General features: G+C 45.2%; 5 protein-coding genes and 1 long non-coding RNA gene across 6 annotated transcripts; 3 read left to right on the top strand and 3 right to left on the bottom strand.

Annotated features, from left to right (window-relative positions):
* Nucleotides 1-4: 4 nt before the first annotated feature.
* On the bottom strand, nt 5-1,179 carry LOC121404042. Its single transcript, XR_005967657.1, has 3 exons — nt 1,165-1,179; nt 717-1,102; nt 5-179 (listed from the first exon to the last, which is right to left on the bottom strand). It is a non-coding gene; the product is annotated as an uncharacterized LOC121404042 (long non-coding RNA).
* A 1,028-nt stretch (nt 1,180-2,207) lies between these two features.
* On the top strand, nt 2,208-2,556 carry LOC111076770 (cytochrome c oxidase assembly factor 3, mitochondrial). Its single transcript, XM_022370701.2, has one exon. The coding sequence runs from the start codon at nt 2,290-2,292 to the stop codon at nt 2,554-2,556; it is 267 nt and encodes an 88-aa protein (XP_022226393.1). The 5' UTR covers nt 2,208-2,289.
* Nucleotides 2,557-2,567: 11 nt separating this feature from the next.
* LOC111076767 (dimethyladenosine transferase 1, mitochondrial) lies at nt 2,568-3,812 on the top strand. The gene is made up of 2 exons (XM_022370697.2): nt 2,568-2,659; nt 2,726-3,812. Exon 2 carries the CDS (start codon nt 2,726-2,728, stop codon nt 3,725-3,727), a length of 1,002 nt encoding a protein of 333 aa, XP_022226389.1. The 5' UTR covers nt 2,568-2,659; the 3' UTR covers nt 3,728-3,812.
* On the bottom strand, nt 3,752-4,647 carry LOC111076768. Its single transcript, XM_022370698.2, has 3 exons — nt 4,484-4,647; nt 4,274-4,414; nt 3,752-4,213 (listed from the first exon to the last, which is right to left on the bottom strand). The coding sequence occupies exons 1-3, from the start codon at nt 4,539-4,541 to the stop codon at nt 3,933-3,935; spliced, it is 480 nt and encodes a 159-aa protein (XP_022226390.1). The 5' UTR covers nt 4,542-4,647; the 3' UTR covers nt 3,752-3,932.
* Nucleotides 4,648-5,206: 559 nt separating this feature from the next.
* On the bottom strand, nt 5,207-8,148 carry LOC111076754. The gene is made up of 2 exons (XM_022370679.2): nt 7,882-8,148; nt 5,207-5,888 (listed from the first exon to the last, which is right to left on the bottom strand). The coding sequence occupies exons 1-2, from the start codon at nt 7,976-7,978 to the stop codon at nt 5,632-5,634; spliced, it is 354 nt and encodes a 117-aa protein (XP_022226371.1). The 5' UTR covers nt 7,979-8,148; the 3' UTR covers nt 5,207-5,631.
* Nucleotides 8,149-13,740: 5,592 nt separating this feature from the next.
* LOC111076751 (mitochondrial uncoupling protein Bmcp) lies at nt 13,741-16,045 on the top strand. Its single transcript, XM_022370677.2, has 5 exons — nt 13,741-14,016; nt 14,176-14,323; nt 14,572-14,985; nt 15,054-15,114; nt 15,179-16,045. The coding sequence occupies exons 1-5, from the start codon at nt 13,947-13,949 to the stop codon at nt 15,398-15,400; spliced, it is 915 nt and encodes a 304-aa protein (XP_022226369.1). The 5' UTR covers nt 13,741-13,946; the 3' UTR covers nt 15,401-16,045.
* Nucleotides 16,046-16,433: the final 388 nt, after the last annotated feature.

Raw genomic sequence — 16,433 nt, 5'->3', positions numbered from 1 at the left:
TGGGATTCGGAGTTTCTTTGTTGATTTGATAGCTGCACTAATTACTGGACTGGGCTGGAAAAGCTATAGCTATAGCTGCTTTATTACTTTACTGCTTTGCTGCTTATGTATGCGCCTGTGTGTAGATTTGTATTGTATTGTTTAAGCGGACGGCGGTTAACGAAACGCGTTTTAGTTTGCTGCAAAGTTAAATTTCACAATTTGATGAATAGCCCATGGAATATTGAATAAAATATTATAGTTTCTGCAGGGTATCAAAAAGGTTCTCACACCTTCCAGTCTCTCTCGCACAAAGCGTGTAATAAAACAAAAAAAATCAAAACAAAACAGAACAGAACAAACGGGTGAAAAAGGCACACCAAATAAAGGCAAAGAGAGCAAGAGAGCGAGAGAACGCGACCAGCTGTTGGGTCTTGTCATTGACGGAGGGGGGCGAGAGTGGGGCTGTTGGGCGCTCAAGTGGAGTGTGTTTTGCTGTTGCTATCTCTGTCTCCGTCCGTGGGTACACAGCTGATTTCTGCAATTATTACGCGTTTGTTTTGCCTTTGCTTTGTTGTTATTGGGTATGGTATGAGATTTTCAGAGTAATTTCAAAACACGCAACCACATTTTACTTTCATTTCCGCATTTTTAAAATCCAACTTCACGGCTTGCCCATCCACATTTAAGCAGCCTTTTTTTTTAAGTTTAAACACATCACAATATGGAACACATACTTTTAGTTGAGGGAAAAAGAAGTCTTCCCCGCAGCCAGTACGCACTTTGAGGCGCAATTACCTCCCGACTGCTGTTAATAGCACGTAATTGCTTTTGGTTTGCTTCCAATCTGAGATTGCCTAGGCCTCTGCAGTAGTGATGGAGCCCAGCCCCCACTGGCTGGCTATTTGTAAAATAATAGCACTCTGCACAACAGAAATGACAAGGCCTGGAACGCGTCTGCTGTCTCTGCCTGCCCCACAAATTGTTTTGAACAACTCAGCACGTTTCGCGTTGCAATCGAGCCCACCAACAAAAGTGAACTGGCTAGCAGCTCGTTGCACGAAATACGAGGAAAACTAAATAGCAGCCTCGATGTACATATGTATGTATGTAGCTGTAACGGCTGCGCGGTGAGGAAAATCGTCAGAGTTCGTTGGGGGAAAAGCACTGGAACTGGCTTGTTACCTGACAGTTAGCTGGGATTGTTCTCTGCCATCCATTTTAAATGGAAAATACATCTCAGACTGTATATAAGATTTAATAATCAAAAATTATATACCATTTTAGATAAAGTTCAAGCGATTGTTTATAGTGACAGAGTGGGACCAGAGTGTGACCAGAGTGTGACACCGTCAGCTGTTTTGTAATTCTGCTGTACATACATACATATATAAAAACAAAATGTAATATTATATGAGAACTTTGGTTGCTTCCCTTTTATTGTTATTAATATCGGGAATTAGCCCACAGTAGTTTATTTGACTCACTAAAGGGAATTTCATTCGATTTTAATGTTTGGAATTGGTTGTTCAGTTGGTGCGGCCTCCTCGCCTAGCGCCTTCACGACCGCTTTTACGAACGCCTTGAACGCTTTCCTCTCTGTACCGGTGAACTCCAAGTCCAAGTCCGTACTTGTATCTTTAGTGGCTGTTTCGGTGGAGTCCTCTTTTCCCTTGCGTAGGTACTTAGATTCCGACACTATGATGGTTGGTTTCTTTCCAGCGAATATAATAGGGCTGCATTGTCTGCGATCAATGCATTGTCTTGAGCACTGAACAAGTAGTCGCCGAATATGCCATAGTAATTGGCTGTAGGTTGGATAAAGTGCAAAATGTAGTTTCTGGTGGTAGAGCATTTGATATGCCTTATTTACCAATTTTTTTCGTAGCACTGCAAACATCAATCGGTGATAAGCATTTCAATATCTTGAGCTCTCCGGTGGGACACGATATGAGAGCGTAGTATCTGTCATTTTTAAAACACGACATTTTGGGACTATCTCGACCTTCTTCAATAGAATAATGAGTCGTACTCTTATTTAACACGATTTTCTTCTTCACAAGCCCAGAAGCCAAGCCTGAATTTGGCGCGGAAGCACCTGATCATCGATAAGTGTGGGATCATCCTCACAAACAGCTTTTCAAGTCTAGTGTAGTGGAATTTTTAGCCATCAAAATTCGGACTGCAATTTTTGTTTAGAATTATCGATGTTTTTTATCACACACTCATCGATAGTGCTATAACAGATGTCATAATTTTCTAGCAGGCAAAAAGTGCAGAGAAATTTGTATTCACTTTGAAACGTAAATAATGTCGGCATCGGAGCAAGGACCTAAGATCAAGTACGGAGAAAACGCACCCAAATTGGACAGGGCGCAGCTGCAGTTCATGAAACTGATCGAGGAGCAGAACCTGGACCGCGTGCAGAAGTTGAAGCGTGTGCGCCGCAACAATTTATTGACTGCTGCCGGCCTGGGAATTTCCGTTTTTGCAATCTACGGCTACTCCATATTCTCGGTGCAGCAGGAGAAATTCCTGGACGACTTTGAGGAGCCCAAGAAGGTCAACACCAACTAAAAGTCGCCTTCAGTTATTGTTAATTATTTAGTCCGTAAGCGTTTTGTTTCATTTTACACACACATACACACAGAGGGAAGCCCTTAAATCGTTGCACAACAATGTAAGTAGCATACATCACGCCAGGCACTGTGCGATCAGTATCCAAATAATATGTTTCCTCTTGAAGATGTCTCAGGTCACGGCACGCGTGTTGAAAAGCGGCATGCGGCTGCCCCCGCTGCCTACCATTCGAGAGCTGGTGAAGCTATACAAGCTGCAGGCCATGAAGCAGCTCAGTCAGAACTTTCTTATGGACGAGCGACTCACTGACAAGATCGTGAAGTCGGCGGGACGCATTGATCCGCGCGACATTGTGCTGGAGGTCGGACCCGGGCCTGGCGGCATCACTCGCTCCATACTGCGTCGCCAGCCCCAACGGCTGATGCTGGTTGAGAAAGATGAACGATTTGGCGAAACCCTGCAGTTGCTGCGCGAATGTGCCAGCCCGCTCGACATGCAGGTGGACATCTACTACGACGACATTCTACGCTTCAACATCGAACAACATATTCCGGACACCACGCAGCGCATCCATCTGATCGGTAACCTTCCGTTTGCCATTTCCACGCGCCTGCTAATTAACTGGTACGCGGACTTGGCGGCGCGACGAGGCGCCTTCCGTCGCAACGACACCTGCATGACGCTCACCTTTCAGAAGGAGGTGGCCGAACGGATCTGCGCCCCGGTGGGGAGTGAGCAGCGTTGTCGGCTCTCGGTAATGTCCCAAATTTGGACGGAGCCGGTGATGAAGTTTATAATACCAGGCAAGGCGTTCGTTCCCAAGCCACAGGTGGACGTTGGCGTGGTCAAGCTCATGTCACTGAAGCAGCCCAAGACCCAGCTGCCATTTGCCCTCGTGGAGCGCGTCGTGCGTCACATCTTTAGCATGCGCCAGAAATACTGTCGCCGTGGCTACGGAACTCTGCTTCCGCCCGATGGACGCGAGGAGGCCACACAAACGCTCTTCCAGCGAGCCGATGTCCGAGATACACTGCGTTCCTTCGAGCTGTCCGTGCCCCAGTGCTTGCGCCTAGCCGATGCCTACGCCGAGTACATAAAAGAACATCCCGAAGTGGAAGGCTACGACTACAGAGGGCCAAAGAATCCAGAAGCTGCAAGTCCCTTCTGAGACAACGATTTCACGCCTGTTTATAATATTGTAAAATGTATTTAATTAGTTGAGTAAACACAAGACTACACAAAAATGTGAGTAATACAAAAGTTGTACAAAAAGTGGGGACGGAATGTGGCTAGACGAGATTCGAGCTCTACTTGAACTATCGTTGATTGGATTTAAGGCACTTTGGTACCAACTAAGTAGCCCAGTCGAGGCCCTAGCGGCCGAGCAGAAGCGTTACGGCCATGGCCAGTAGGCCCAGGACGGCAGACTTCTGCAGTCCACTGGCGCCGTTGCAGCGATGGTCGAGAAAGCAGAAGCAGAACGTTGTATCTGGGAAATAGTCCCGCTTGACATCATGCTCCTTGATCGTGTGGTTGACGTAGTGGGCCAATCGCACGTCCTTTGCCGCCGTACGGCAGCCTTCGTATTTGTCAGCGGGAATGTCTGTTCGGAAGCTGAGAGCACTGAGGCAGTCACGCGTTATCGTTTCCTTGGCTGAAATCGAAGAAAAGCCACATGATTATGCAGCTTCTGTCGAGACTTAGAACCACTTACAGCCGCGGCGTTCCGTCACCTTAACGCAGATATCGTTGGGCTCCGGGCATTGCTCGCCGAGGAAGCCAATTCCCCGCCAGTTGAACTTTTCGGCACAGCCGGGCGTGGCAGAGGTGCAGCGGTAGCACCAAATGGCATCACCTGTCGTCAACAAACAACACATTATTAGATCAACTCTGAGCTCGACTTGTGGTCCATGTTATTCATTACCTTCGCGAATGAATGCTGCTACTAGCAGCAGTGCAACAAGAGTCGTGTGTGCGTGCATTGTATTCTGTTTTAAAGGTATTTAACCGCCACTTTATTTATTAAATTGCAGATATTCCAAAATAACAATAATTTCCAACAAGTAGCAACGCCCAATAGGGATGGAATGTTAAATATATATTGAAATATCGATATATCGATATATGTTTTTCTTTTATTTTTTTGCGATACCGTGAATAAAATGCATCATTTTTTCTGTGTTGAATAATGATGGAATAAGTGCTAGTAAGGCGCCAAATTAAAGCCTATTCAAAATGATTTTAGCTCCAATCAAGCAATGATGACTGAATGTACAAACGCATTTGGCATTTCCGCTTAGGACTATAAACATGAAAATAAAATTTAATATGCGAATCAGGCGCGGCACAGAGTCAGCAACCGTTGGACAGCCCGAGCAATAAACCTTTGCTCGTATTTGGTGCTCGCCTCTGGAGCGTTTCAAGAGCCGGAATGTGATGTGCCATGTTTACCAACGAAAGCGCCCCGCAGATGAGTCAGTAGAGTCGCTCTGGCGGCTCTTGTTGACAAAGTCCAAAAACAGATGTCCGCGTAATACGGCGCTGGTTGTCGTGTGGACAGACCGCAAACAAACTCGTAAGCGGTGGAGATAAATGCTCAAATTTGGACATGACGCTGATCCCTGGATCACAAAAGAGCAAACATATGTACATACATATACATATGTATTTATGTGTTTTATTTGATTTAAAACTTAAAAACTAAACAATTTATGTTTAAAGTTAGTCATAATTGCAAATATCGCATACAGGGGACTTTTGAATAAATCAAAACAAACTAAAATTCTGTTCACACATGAAACATGAAGACAATGCCGACAAGGGGGGGTGGGAGGTTTTAATGCTTATGCGGGATTGGGATTGGGAGTGAGTGTTATGTACAAATTACAATAAATAAATTAAGAAGTTAGATGAATCATTCACTCGGGCTCGCTCGCTCGCGCTCACTCAAAAATCAGGCACACACAGAGACTACGAATCTACGAATACATTTCATGTAAAATCACGTTTCAGTTTCAACTGACAGGGTGGGTGGGGCAGCAGCTGGACATGATGCTGCATTGGATGCGGCATCTACAGCGAGACGACAAACTCCTTGCCGGTCTTGAAGTCAACGCACTTGAACTGCGGACAGCACTTGGGGAAGCTCCAGTTGACGTCGGCGGGCAGCTCCTCGCAGCCGGGTGCCTCGACATAGGGACAGGTCTCGATACTGATCTCCCGCGCCTCGAGGCTGCACGTCATGCTGGCGCAGATGCCCTTCGGCTTGTACTCCTTGTCGGGCAGCATCGCTCGCCTGGTGAACTTGTCGAAGCACTTGCCGGGATGTGCTGCAATGGAGAGCGGAAGGTTAGCAAAAGCAAAAGCAAAACTTAAAGCGGAAGTGGTTACAAAAAAGTCTTCTTTGTTGTATTTTACAATATTTATGCGCCTGTCGCAGTTACGGTTTATGAGGAAGTGGCTATAAATCGCTGTGTATGCCGGTTAAAAATTTAAATACTGTTCGAACGTGTGCAACAAATCCCTCCCCCACCCCGCCGTCCACCAGACCATCCATGAAAATGCAATTTAGATGTAGCCGCTGGCTGGCCACTTCCCAGTGCCACAATGTGTAGGAGGGAGTCTGTGCCTATCTATGGGTTGCTCCGTGACCGAAACGAAAGACTCAAGACACAAACTTGACAGTCATTCGACAAGAAAATTGGCACAATGAAGTGGACTCGAAGCACAGCCAAGCCAAGTTGGCCAAGTTGGAGTCTGAAGGGGGAGCCCAAGCCCAGGTCTGGTTATAAATACATCAGAAATACGAGCCGCAGGCAACTCGTGATTGGAGCATACTTATTTTTAAGTCTCTCAGCACCGCTGCCCCTGCCACTGCCACTGCCCCTGCCCCTGCCACTGCCCCTGCCCCTGCCTGACAGACGGCGATGGAGGAGCGTACTCGTACTCGTACTTTTATTTATAACGAATAGCCGCTGGGTACGGCTGAAATTGTTGAGTTGTTGGGTTCGAAAATACTCTCGCAAATTGCCAAATAGAAAGGTAAGTTTGATTAATGACACTCGCCATTAATTTACCATTTGCCCTCCTTCTACTCCTCCTTCTTCTCCTCATTCCCAATTGTGCAATTAATCGAGAGGCTCGCGTGAACTCATCGCCTATTTTTAAACTGGACTGGCGCTAATTTCTCGTGCATCCGTGAATTGTGTGGATTGTGGACCAGAATGCCAGAAATTCCCGCCGCACGACCTTCACGAATGAATAACTCAGCCGTACAGGGGAGGTGGAGTACTAAAGGAAAATACATATCTGACTGGCTGACTGGCTGACTGGCTGACTGTCTGACTGGATGCCTAGCCATGGGATAGGCGATAATTTTTCTAACTTAAATCCGCATAGCGATGCAAATGAGCCCCGCATCTCTTTGAATAATAATCCAACTTCAGCACATTTCTTATGCTAATTTTTGGCAAATGCGAAAAACCCACAAAACCCAAAACCATATCTGCGTATCTAACTATATCTATACCTATCGATGTATCTGTATCTGTATCTATTAATGTATCTGTATCTGTAGCCGAAAAGGGGGCCAAGCAATATGACAAATTTCGTGTGATTTCTGCTTTTGTTTTTGTCCGCCTTTTGCGTTGTTTGAAACGATCAATCGGTCGATCGATCGATCGATCGTTTTCTTTTGTTTATACCCCAAACGTTGACGTCAGCGAAAACAACCAAATGCTCGTATCGGATTGTGTCACTTGCCATAAATCACATGTCCGACCAAACGTAATAATAGTCAAAATTCCATCTGACAACTGACCTGACGTCAAATTTTTGCCAGATGCCAACGAAAGTAGTTCTGGCGGGGGCCATCAGCATGGGATTAGATCTTTTGCAGCCACCTGCCTGGAGGACACTGAAACCTCCAAGTGCGTCGGCAATGTAAGGCCTCGTCTGTATCGTATCATCGTTAATGTCGTAAATCAATCACAAATTCCCGCCTGACAACTCCTATCAATGATTTGTTTTTGTTTTTGTTTTTTTATTGTTTCTCAACGCTGGCAAAGGTCGTTTATGGGTAAGAATTGATTGAAAACTTAATTAGAAAACTCCATAAACAAGATACGCCGAGCCGGGCTGAGCATAAAACTAATGGAATTTTTCACATCTGTCAGATAAGTTTGCATCATTTACGAACGAAAACAAAAACTTGACTCAAAAACAACGGCTCTAAAATGGTCTGCGCTTTTCCACAGGCTCTGTGGTGTTTTTCCTACTATATTGAGACCCCCTTGGGGGGCGGGACCCTTCACGAATACTAACCAGGATGAAAGATGGCGGGCTGGCTGTAGACGGCCGCTTCAGCGAGGGCGAGGCAGGCGAGCAGCGCGAAGGCGACACAAACTTTTTCCGAATGCATTTTGGAATTGGGTTTTTAATCAAAGTTTTTGGATTGAATTTATTTTGCTTGGCTCCACTCTCGTTTGGCGTTCACTGGTTTACTGATTGCTTTACGCGTTTTTTGTTTTCAGAGGCTTTTTCAGAGGCTGTGTGTGCACGGGGGCTGTGATATTCAGACACGAACTGAGGCTACCTGGCCAGAACGACTCATATTTATGGTCCGACGCAGACTGGCAGAAAGCGAGAGAGCAAGAGAGAGATCGGTCCGTGTGGTGCTGCTCTCCAGCGTTGCTCCAACCTGGCGCTTCGCTTCGCTTCGGCTCTCGCGAAGCACATGTTTTCTTTTCGCTCCGGCCTTTGGTCACAATTCTTCGACTTTTTTTTGTGTGCTTGGGATATTCCGAAGTTGGACGAACGCCATAAATCTCTCGGCCTCCGCCTCTGCCCCCCTTCTCTGCGGTTAAGTATTTGGAGCGCTATCCGGCGAAATGCTTTTACCCCTCATCATCGCTAAATCGCTAAATCGCTACATCGCTCCATCGGCCATTGTTCTGCATTATTTTTGCAGCTTTGCGTAATTAATTATCCGGCCCCTTCAAATGGTTTTCCCATTTCAGTGTGCCCTGGGTGTGCCCAGGCCTAGTCGGCGTGGGAACGCAAGTGAACGCCCACACGCGTTTACCCAGCAGCTTCATAAATGGCCATCAAATACCATTCCATCCCATCCCAGGCCATGCCAGTCGAGACGAGCCTCACTCGAGCGACTCATCGCTCCATTGGCCTGCTGGCCAAGCGAATCATCAGTGCTAAATGCCGCTGAAAGCTCGAGCCAAATTTGGATGCACTGCCGCCTAAGTATTTTTACTGATTCGCAAACAATCGCAACACCCTCAACGAAAAGAGAGGATCGGATCGTCGATGGGAATCTGTGGAAAATGCACAGTGAAACCTCGATTTCTGTGCCTTAGTTCTCTGATAGATCTGATACTGCTCGTATGCCTCGTATTACAGATCACGCACGCTGATTTTGTGGGTGGTGTGGGAATGTGCATACCCAACCCAGAAGGTCGTCGAACCTGAATTTAAGTGCGAAGCTGCAATTGCTCATTATAGCATTTGGCTGACGCCAAGATGTCGCCGGTCGCCGGTCGCCGGTCGCCAGGAGGCGTAACGCTTGATGAAAACTGGTCGGGTCGGTGCAGTGGCATACAATGTTGGTTGTGTCCATTTTGATCTTATTGCATGCCAGGGAAATAAGTTTGTGCCTTCTGCTGTACAGATGCGAGCAGAGAACACCTTTGATTAAGGCCCAGTATAGCCAGAGTCAGAGCCAGAGCCAGAGCTGTCGTTGTTGCTGCTGAGTTGCTGATGTTTGAAGGGGAACGCTGCTCGTACCCGTTTAACCCGTTTCCGTTTCTACCATGTCACACTTGCCAGGGAAGGCCGAATGCCATCGCAGCCAGAGCCCCAGCCGCAGCCCCAGCCGCAGCCGCAACCGCGACAGGCAACAGGCCAGGGCCCCGTCCGTCTGTGTGTGACGTCAATTTGTTGTTTGTTTGCTGGATGCTGCGGCGCACGCTGGAATTTATTAATTATGCCCGGGCTCTTCGATTCCATTCTGTTCTGTTCTGTTCTGTTTGGCACAGGGCTCACAAGTCGCTCCACACCGCACACCCCACCGTGTTAAGGTCGAAAGCGATGAACTATGCTAAAAATTCCACTCGCAGCAAACCGATTTGTGGCTGATTTATTGTTTATTCGCTTTCAGTATTTTACGAGTATTACGAGTCGCATTTTGCTTTTTGCTTTTGGTCTACGTGCCATCTCCATCGCCATCGCCATCGCCCATCGCCCATCCCCCATCCCCAACCCCACTGTCTGTATGTCCTATCCTATGGGTATATGTTTGTGTCTCTGGATATTCTGGTTATGGCCCGTGATTAAAGCCGTAGACAAATTGATAATTTATTATGTATGTATGTGCCTTAGTTTTGTTGTTTTGACACGGCGCATAATTAGCAATTAATATTGTATATCTTTTATTCTCCGATATCGAAGCCATCGGAGCCGGTCCGGTCCGGCCCGGCCCGGTCCAAGTGGTCCCAGCAGCCCATACGGTAGCCGGGTAGCCATACATGTAATTCCCTGCCTTCAGTCAATAAACGATCAATTTATGAAATATTAATTGCTGATTAATTGCTGTTCTGGTGTGTGTTGCATTATGCATGAGCCGAGTACATACATATATCTGATCATCGCATGGGACATTCACTTTGACTGGACCTTGCGAGTGGCACATGGAAAATGTAGGGCTCTAAGAGTACTTGTAGGAATATTCCATTTAATGGGGGAGTGAGTTTATTATTCATAGCCTTTAGATCTCCTACAAGTCTGAGCCCAAACTAATTTATTGGATAACAGATCCTCCTCATAGGTGAATGTGTACAATTGTCCGTTGCACTCAAGTACATCTCCCCCTTTGATTGCCTTTTTGTTTGGAGTAGTTTGTATATTACACCGAGCTATGACTTTCCTTATGGCACTTAAATTACCAAACTTTAAACCATTCAAAAGTGTACGAAATTGGCTCATAAAAAGAGTTCAGGATACTTATATCGTGTTTTGGCTTTTCGAGATGGCAGCTTATACAAAAATATTAAATATATTGGCAAAAATGTATAGGAAATAAAGAATTTTTACTGCTGTATTTGACTTTTCAAAAAGAATTTATCTGTTCGAATACAGAGTTTGGCCCCTTTTTATTTGCTTCCAAAAATCTTCAAAATTATTCGTGGCGTTGGGTCTTGGGATGGTCTGGTCTCCTTTGCATATGGTCTTATTTTTGTGGTAACGCAGACCGGCTGTAAACGAATTTGAATGAAATTATACTAGTTTGTCATACAATAAAAACTGTCAGATTCGCAGAATTTACTGTGGCGACTTGGAGACGCGACAGTCGTCGCATCAAGAAATTCCTGCATAATTACCACAGGCAGGTCCACGCTTCGACTTCATTTTCGACTGCGATTGGAGCAGAGCGGGAAATACTACTCGTAGAGATTTGGCTAGGGACGGGACCCAGACCGGTCGGGACAGTAGCGACAGCAAAATGTAATAAAATCTTCACGCCACTCCACTCCACGCCACAACAGTCCCCGCTCCCCGTCTATGATTAGCACATGTAGAGGGACGGGACGGGACGGGACAGGACGGGACGAGCGGATGCTGGCTAGTAAAGAGTTTTGGCCACAAACGCTTGATGGATAGTTGGTAATTTCTTTGGCGCCAGACCAGACCAGACCAGACCCGACCCGCATTTAGCATTAGCCTCTACTCGGTATGCGGATTTGGTGGCTTGGGGTTTTTCACTCTCAAAACGGTAAACAAAAGGCAACGTGTTAAATATGCAAATTCGACTCAATTTAATTTATTGGATCTGAGCGAGAGCGACAGAGAGAGAGAGAGAGAGACAGCATGTGGAGTGCAGAAATTTCTTTTCCTTTTTCTGGGGAATACCTGAACCAGCCAGCTACTTGTTGTTTGATTGTTTTGGGAATCAATTTGGAACGGGAAAAAACAAAGCTACTATTAGTGGCCCTTAGATAACATCTTTAGCCAAGATGTTCCTTGGAGCAAATGGAAAAATCTACGTCTATAATTGACTTGGACAGTTCACGAACTCGAGTCGAGAGTGAAGAGCAATTGACTTTGAAAAGTGGCTCCTTTTTTATAGCATCCCCCATTCAATAGAGAATAAATTAAAGCCATGAAGCAGCGACTCTTGGCGAGATTTTTTGTAATTTTAAATTACATTATAAATAGTACCCGTATTTGCACTTGAAATATTTTTAGACTTTTGCACGTGTTCCCTTGCTGCGAGACGAAAGCACTCAGGGGAAAGCATAAGGGCCAAAGATATTTGGTTGAACAAATAAATTCAGATATGGCAATGGCTTATTTATTTCGGGGAATTTCCGCATGCCAATCAAGTGACTAACAAGCCTACCCCTGATCGATCCATAATAAGCAGACATCGGCTTTGTCTACATATGTACATATGGATATCTGTGTGCATAACCCGAAATATCTAGATATCTATGCCAGGTCTGTGACTGGCACGCGTTCAGCTGTTTAAGATTCAGCTTTTTGTGTGGTGAATATTTGACAATTAATTCGGAGCCTAGATGCCAGCGGTACATGGTACATGGATATACTCAAAATGGGGAGGGAAAGTGAAAAAACCACCAGGATACAGGTAGAACTTTATCCATTAATGTTAACATGTATGGGGATCAAAATGTGGATCTATTTCCGAATAATTAACATATCTAAGCATGAACGCATTTCACATAGCGCTTGATTGAATTTGCTAATTTGTTTTGAGCACAGTAGCAAATAGCTGAAACGCTCAATTTACTCGAATGCCCACGCCGCAGACGCTCCACTGCCAAAAATCACTTAGCAGACAGCGAAACCAGTGGACGGCGGGAATGCGAAATGAAGTGAAATAAACTGTAAGGCGATTAAATTACATTTTCAGCTGGGATCGGATTGGATCGACAATAGGATGCAGCGATTAAATTAATTTGCCAAATTCTTTTGTTTCTCCGCCGGTCTTAGCCATGCTCGTAGACGAAGCCAGGCCATGTTCGGGGGTTAAACCCATTGAAGTATTTTTTTTTCCCCCAAAAAGGCAACGGTCGAACTGGTCCAAGCCCGGCCGGGCGACGCGACAGCCGGTCGCCGATGTGACGCCGCCGACTTTCACGATCCGGTCTGCGCTTGAATTTGAAATGAGTGACGTGAATTAAGCACAGAGACAAATCGTAGTAAGCCACAAAACAAACTTTAATTATGCGAATTTGCCAACAAAACAAAACAAAACAAGACGGCGCAGAGCACTGCAGAGAGACAGGCGAAAACAAAACAACAAAACGCAAAATACCAGCAAAGGTCGACGCTGGAGAACCTGCCACTGCCTCAACTGCCACTTCCACTGCCACTTCCAGTACCCAGATGGACCACGGACGGGGCCAGGGCTAAGCGTACGAGTAGGTGAATAGGAATTCCCAGATTGCTGTTTTTTTGTTTTTGACTCAACTCGTTATCGGCTTGCGATTAAAATATTCATTTGGGATCCGCTGGTCGTTGGAGTGTTTTGATCTACTTTCTTGTTGACTTTTAAACAGTTGTTTTGATGTTGCCTGCTATTCAAACAAACAAATCAAGAAAAAGGGACAGTTACGGGCGTCGAAGATAAATATACCCTTGGAAAATATTCGTTCTCCTTCTAACAAACCGAACTGGAAAATTAGTTAGAGCTGAAGTGAGCCCCCAAGACATGCCAGAATGAAATTACTCAAGTTTCTTCACTTGCAGTAGAACAAATATGATTTATAAACTTTAAATTTAAATTCAAATTAATTTTTTTTCAACGGAAAAGCAATGCAGACGTTTTCTCGACGTTTTGCAGCACTAACTATGGTATTTTTTTATTAGCTGGCCACCCGGCAATTTCAACAGCAGTACTTGGCCCGAGAACATCATTACTGGTTTAATTTGTGTAACAGCATAACTGTTTGAGGTATATTTATACACTTTTGATGTCTAAATTGGGTTGAAAGTACATTTTGAAGCCTGTTATTGAAATATACTGTAATATACCACAATATAATCCGCGTTCCACACCACATTGGTTGCGTGGTATTTTATGGTATTTAAACGGTATTTATCGAAACTTAAATGGTATTTAATGGTATTTATTTTTTGTTCGGATGGTATTTCTTATCGTTATCGTCGGGTCACGCTGGTTGCGTGATTTGTGTAATATTTTTAATGCGAATTTCCTGCAATTAAATGTGCAAACGACATTAACTATACCACGAAATTGCAACGGAGGTGTGCAATTGCATTTGGACTCGTCGTTGAAGGGCCATCGCGAAATCTGATACGTTTTTGAGCATCATCAACAGGTGCTGGTGGCGGTCATGGCGGCTGAAGTCAAGGACTGGCGGCCTTTTGTTTATGGCGGCGTTGCATCCATAACTGCTGAATTTGGTAATTATGCAAAACAGGTGATGGTGACGGCAGCCCCCCGTGGCGAAAACAAGCGTGACGGCAGGTGGTGGTGCTGTTAGAATCGGCTTTGAAATCTAAACCTTATCGCCCAACTGAATCTTTGTAAACAAACGTCTGGCTTATTTATTTATATTGCAGGCACTTTTCCAATCGACACAACAAAGACGCGCCTTCAAGTCCAAGGTCAGAAAATTGATCAAACATTCATGCAGCTGCGGTACCGCGGCATGACAGATGCATTTGTGAAGATCTCCAAAGAGGAAGGACTGCGAGCCTTGTATTCTGGGTAAGCACGTTGTCACAGCATGAGACTTGAGCTTTGCGTTCGTTCTTATCAGGCAAAACGTGCCAGTCACATGTTCAGTTGCCTCCCAGCAAAGAGCACAATGTGTGAATACAAGTAGATTGATAAGGCAGCTTACCGTCAATTGCTAGCCGAAAATACAACGTTTGGTCTGCAAACTTTGCCCGGCCCGATAATGTGCCAGCAACCCCTTAGACTTTGTTTCTGATATCATCGTATATTCATTGCAGCATTTGGCCGGCAGTGCTGCGTCAGGCCACCTACGGCACCATCAAATTCGGCACCTACTACACCCTCAAGAAGCTGGCCAACGAGCGCGGCTACCTGACAAACGAAGACGGCAGCGAGCGGGTCTGGAGCAACATACTGTGCGCTGCAGCGGCTGGGGCCATCTCATCGGCCATTGCCAATCCCACCGATGTGCTGAAAGTGCGTATGCAGGTGCATGGCAGGGGCCATCATCAGGGACTGATTGGCTGCTTCAGCGAAATATACAAGTACGAGGGCGTGCGCGGTCTCTGGCGTGGTGTAGGCCCGACAGCTCAGCGGGCAGTGGTGATCGCATCAGTCGAGCTGCCGGTCTATGACTTTTGCAAGCTGCAGCTTATGAATGCCTTTGGCGATCATGTAGCGAATCATTTCATGTAAGTCCTATTCCCCGGCTTGGTGTCTGCATTTCATTGTTCAGGAACTAATTCTGATTTTATTACAGCTCGAGTTTCATTGCCAGCTTGGGAAGCGCCATCGCCTCGACACCCATTGATGTCATCCGGGTGAGTAGAGTGAAATTTAATACAACATTTTCATCATCTAATAGGAGGAAATCTTTTGTCGTAGACACGCCTGATGAATCAGAGGCCCGTCAGCATGACAATGAATGGCTTGGCCACGGCGGCAGCCACACCAAAACTGTACAGCGGGAGCCTCGACTGTGCAGTGCAGACAATTCGAAACGAGGGACCACTGGCCCTCTACAAGGGCTTCATACCCACGTGGGTTAGGATGGGGCCCTGGAACATCATATTCTTTATAACGTACGAACAACTCAAGAAATACTGATGCGACAAGTGGCACGTCGAACGAAATCCAAGTACAAGATGTATTCTAGCATTCAAACCAAAAAGATCTTTTGCCCCCGTAGAAGAGTTAGGTTAAGAAAACTGTCTGGACCTGGACCTACCTTTAAGCTCATAGTTCAATTGAAGTGGTCACTAAAGTGCCTGTCTGTTTCATGCTGCTGGCTATATAATAGCCAACAATAGTTCTACGTTCTCATGCAGATTGCCTTCGATAAAAGTGAAAACCAGAAAGAATTTCAGTCGTTGTCCCATTCAAGTATTTGCATTTTTAACAAATTTCCTCCCATATCACACTGATTTTTCTCTGCCATAAGAGCGCCTGGCCGTGGTGAAACCAGTTGCCCTTCGGCGACCACACTATTTACATTAAACTAAGCCTAATATTACTAATTATATAGTTAGCCAAAATATGAATAATGTGAACTTGTATTAGACGTGCATTTGTTCTGTGCAACATGTGTAGACTTTATCGATCGTATTACATACACGTACACACACAGGTTCGTTGTAAATATATGCATTTAGTAATATGCGTTATGCTTTTCATGATCCTTTTAAGATGTACATATGTATGTGTGTACATACATGCTAATTTTATTGAATAAACTGTTTGTTGGAAATCTCATTGGCCAAAATCGTACTTTCTGACACATTCCAATTGACTCCAACGAAGATTCTGCAAAGAAGCTGAGTAAAAAGCAATTGTCCCGCCTTGTTTCAAATTAGATTGTGTAAACCGATCTGTATATATCGATGCTATAGTTTCACCCGTCGGAATTCAATGTAGCATAGTTGTGTTGTTTATCTTGCAGTATAATTTGGACTTGAAGAATAAACCACTTCTATTAATTTCAAATTAAACTGAAAAATTGAATACATACAAATACGTTTTAGAGATGACACTATTGCATATCTGTCGGCCTGAAGTCTGGTCACACTAATATGACCCAATGCAACTTTGCGACTCTGGGAGACGCCGATAATTTAAAATTTTGCAACTGTAGCGGTCTAAC

The sequence above is a fragment of the Drosophila obscura genome, unplaced genomic scaffold (genome assembly GCF_018151105.1).
Source record: "Drosophila obscura isolate BZ-5 IFL unplaced genomic scaffold, ASM1815110v1 contig_181, whole genome shotgun sequence".
Classification (NCBI taxonomy): domain Eukaryota; kingdom Metazoa; phylum Arthropoda; class Insecta; order Diptera; family Drosophilidae; genus Drosophila; species Drosophila obscura.
The sequence above is the reverse complement of the archived record's forward strand: the minus strand, read 5'-3'. Positions and strand labels throughout refer to the sequence as shown.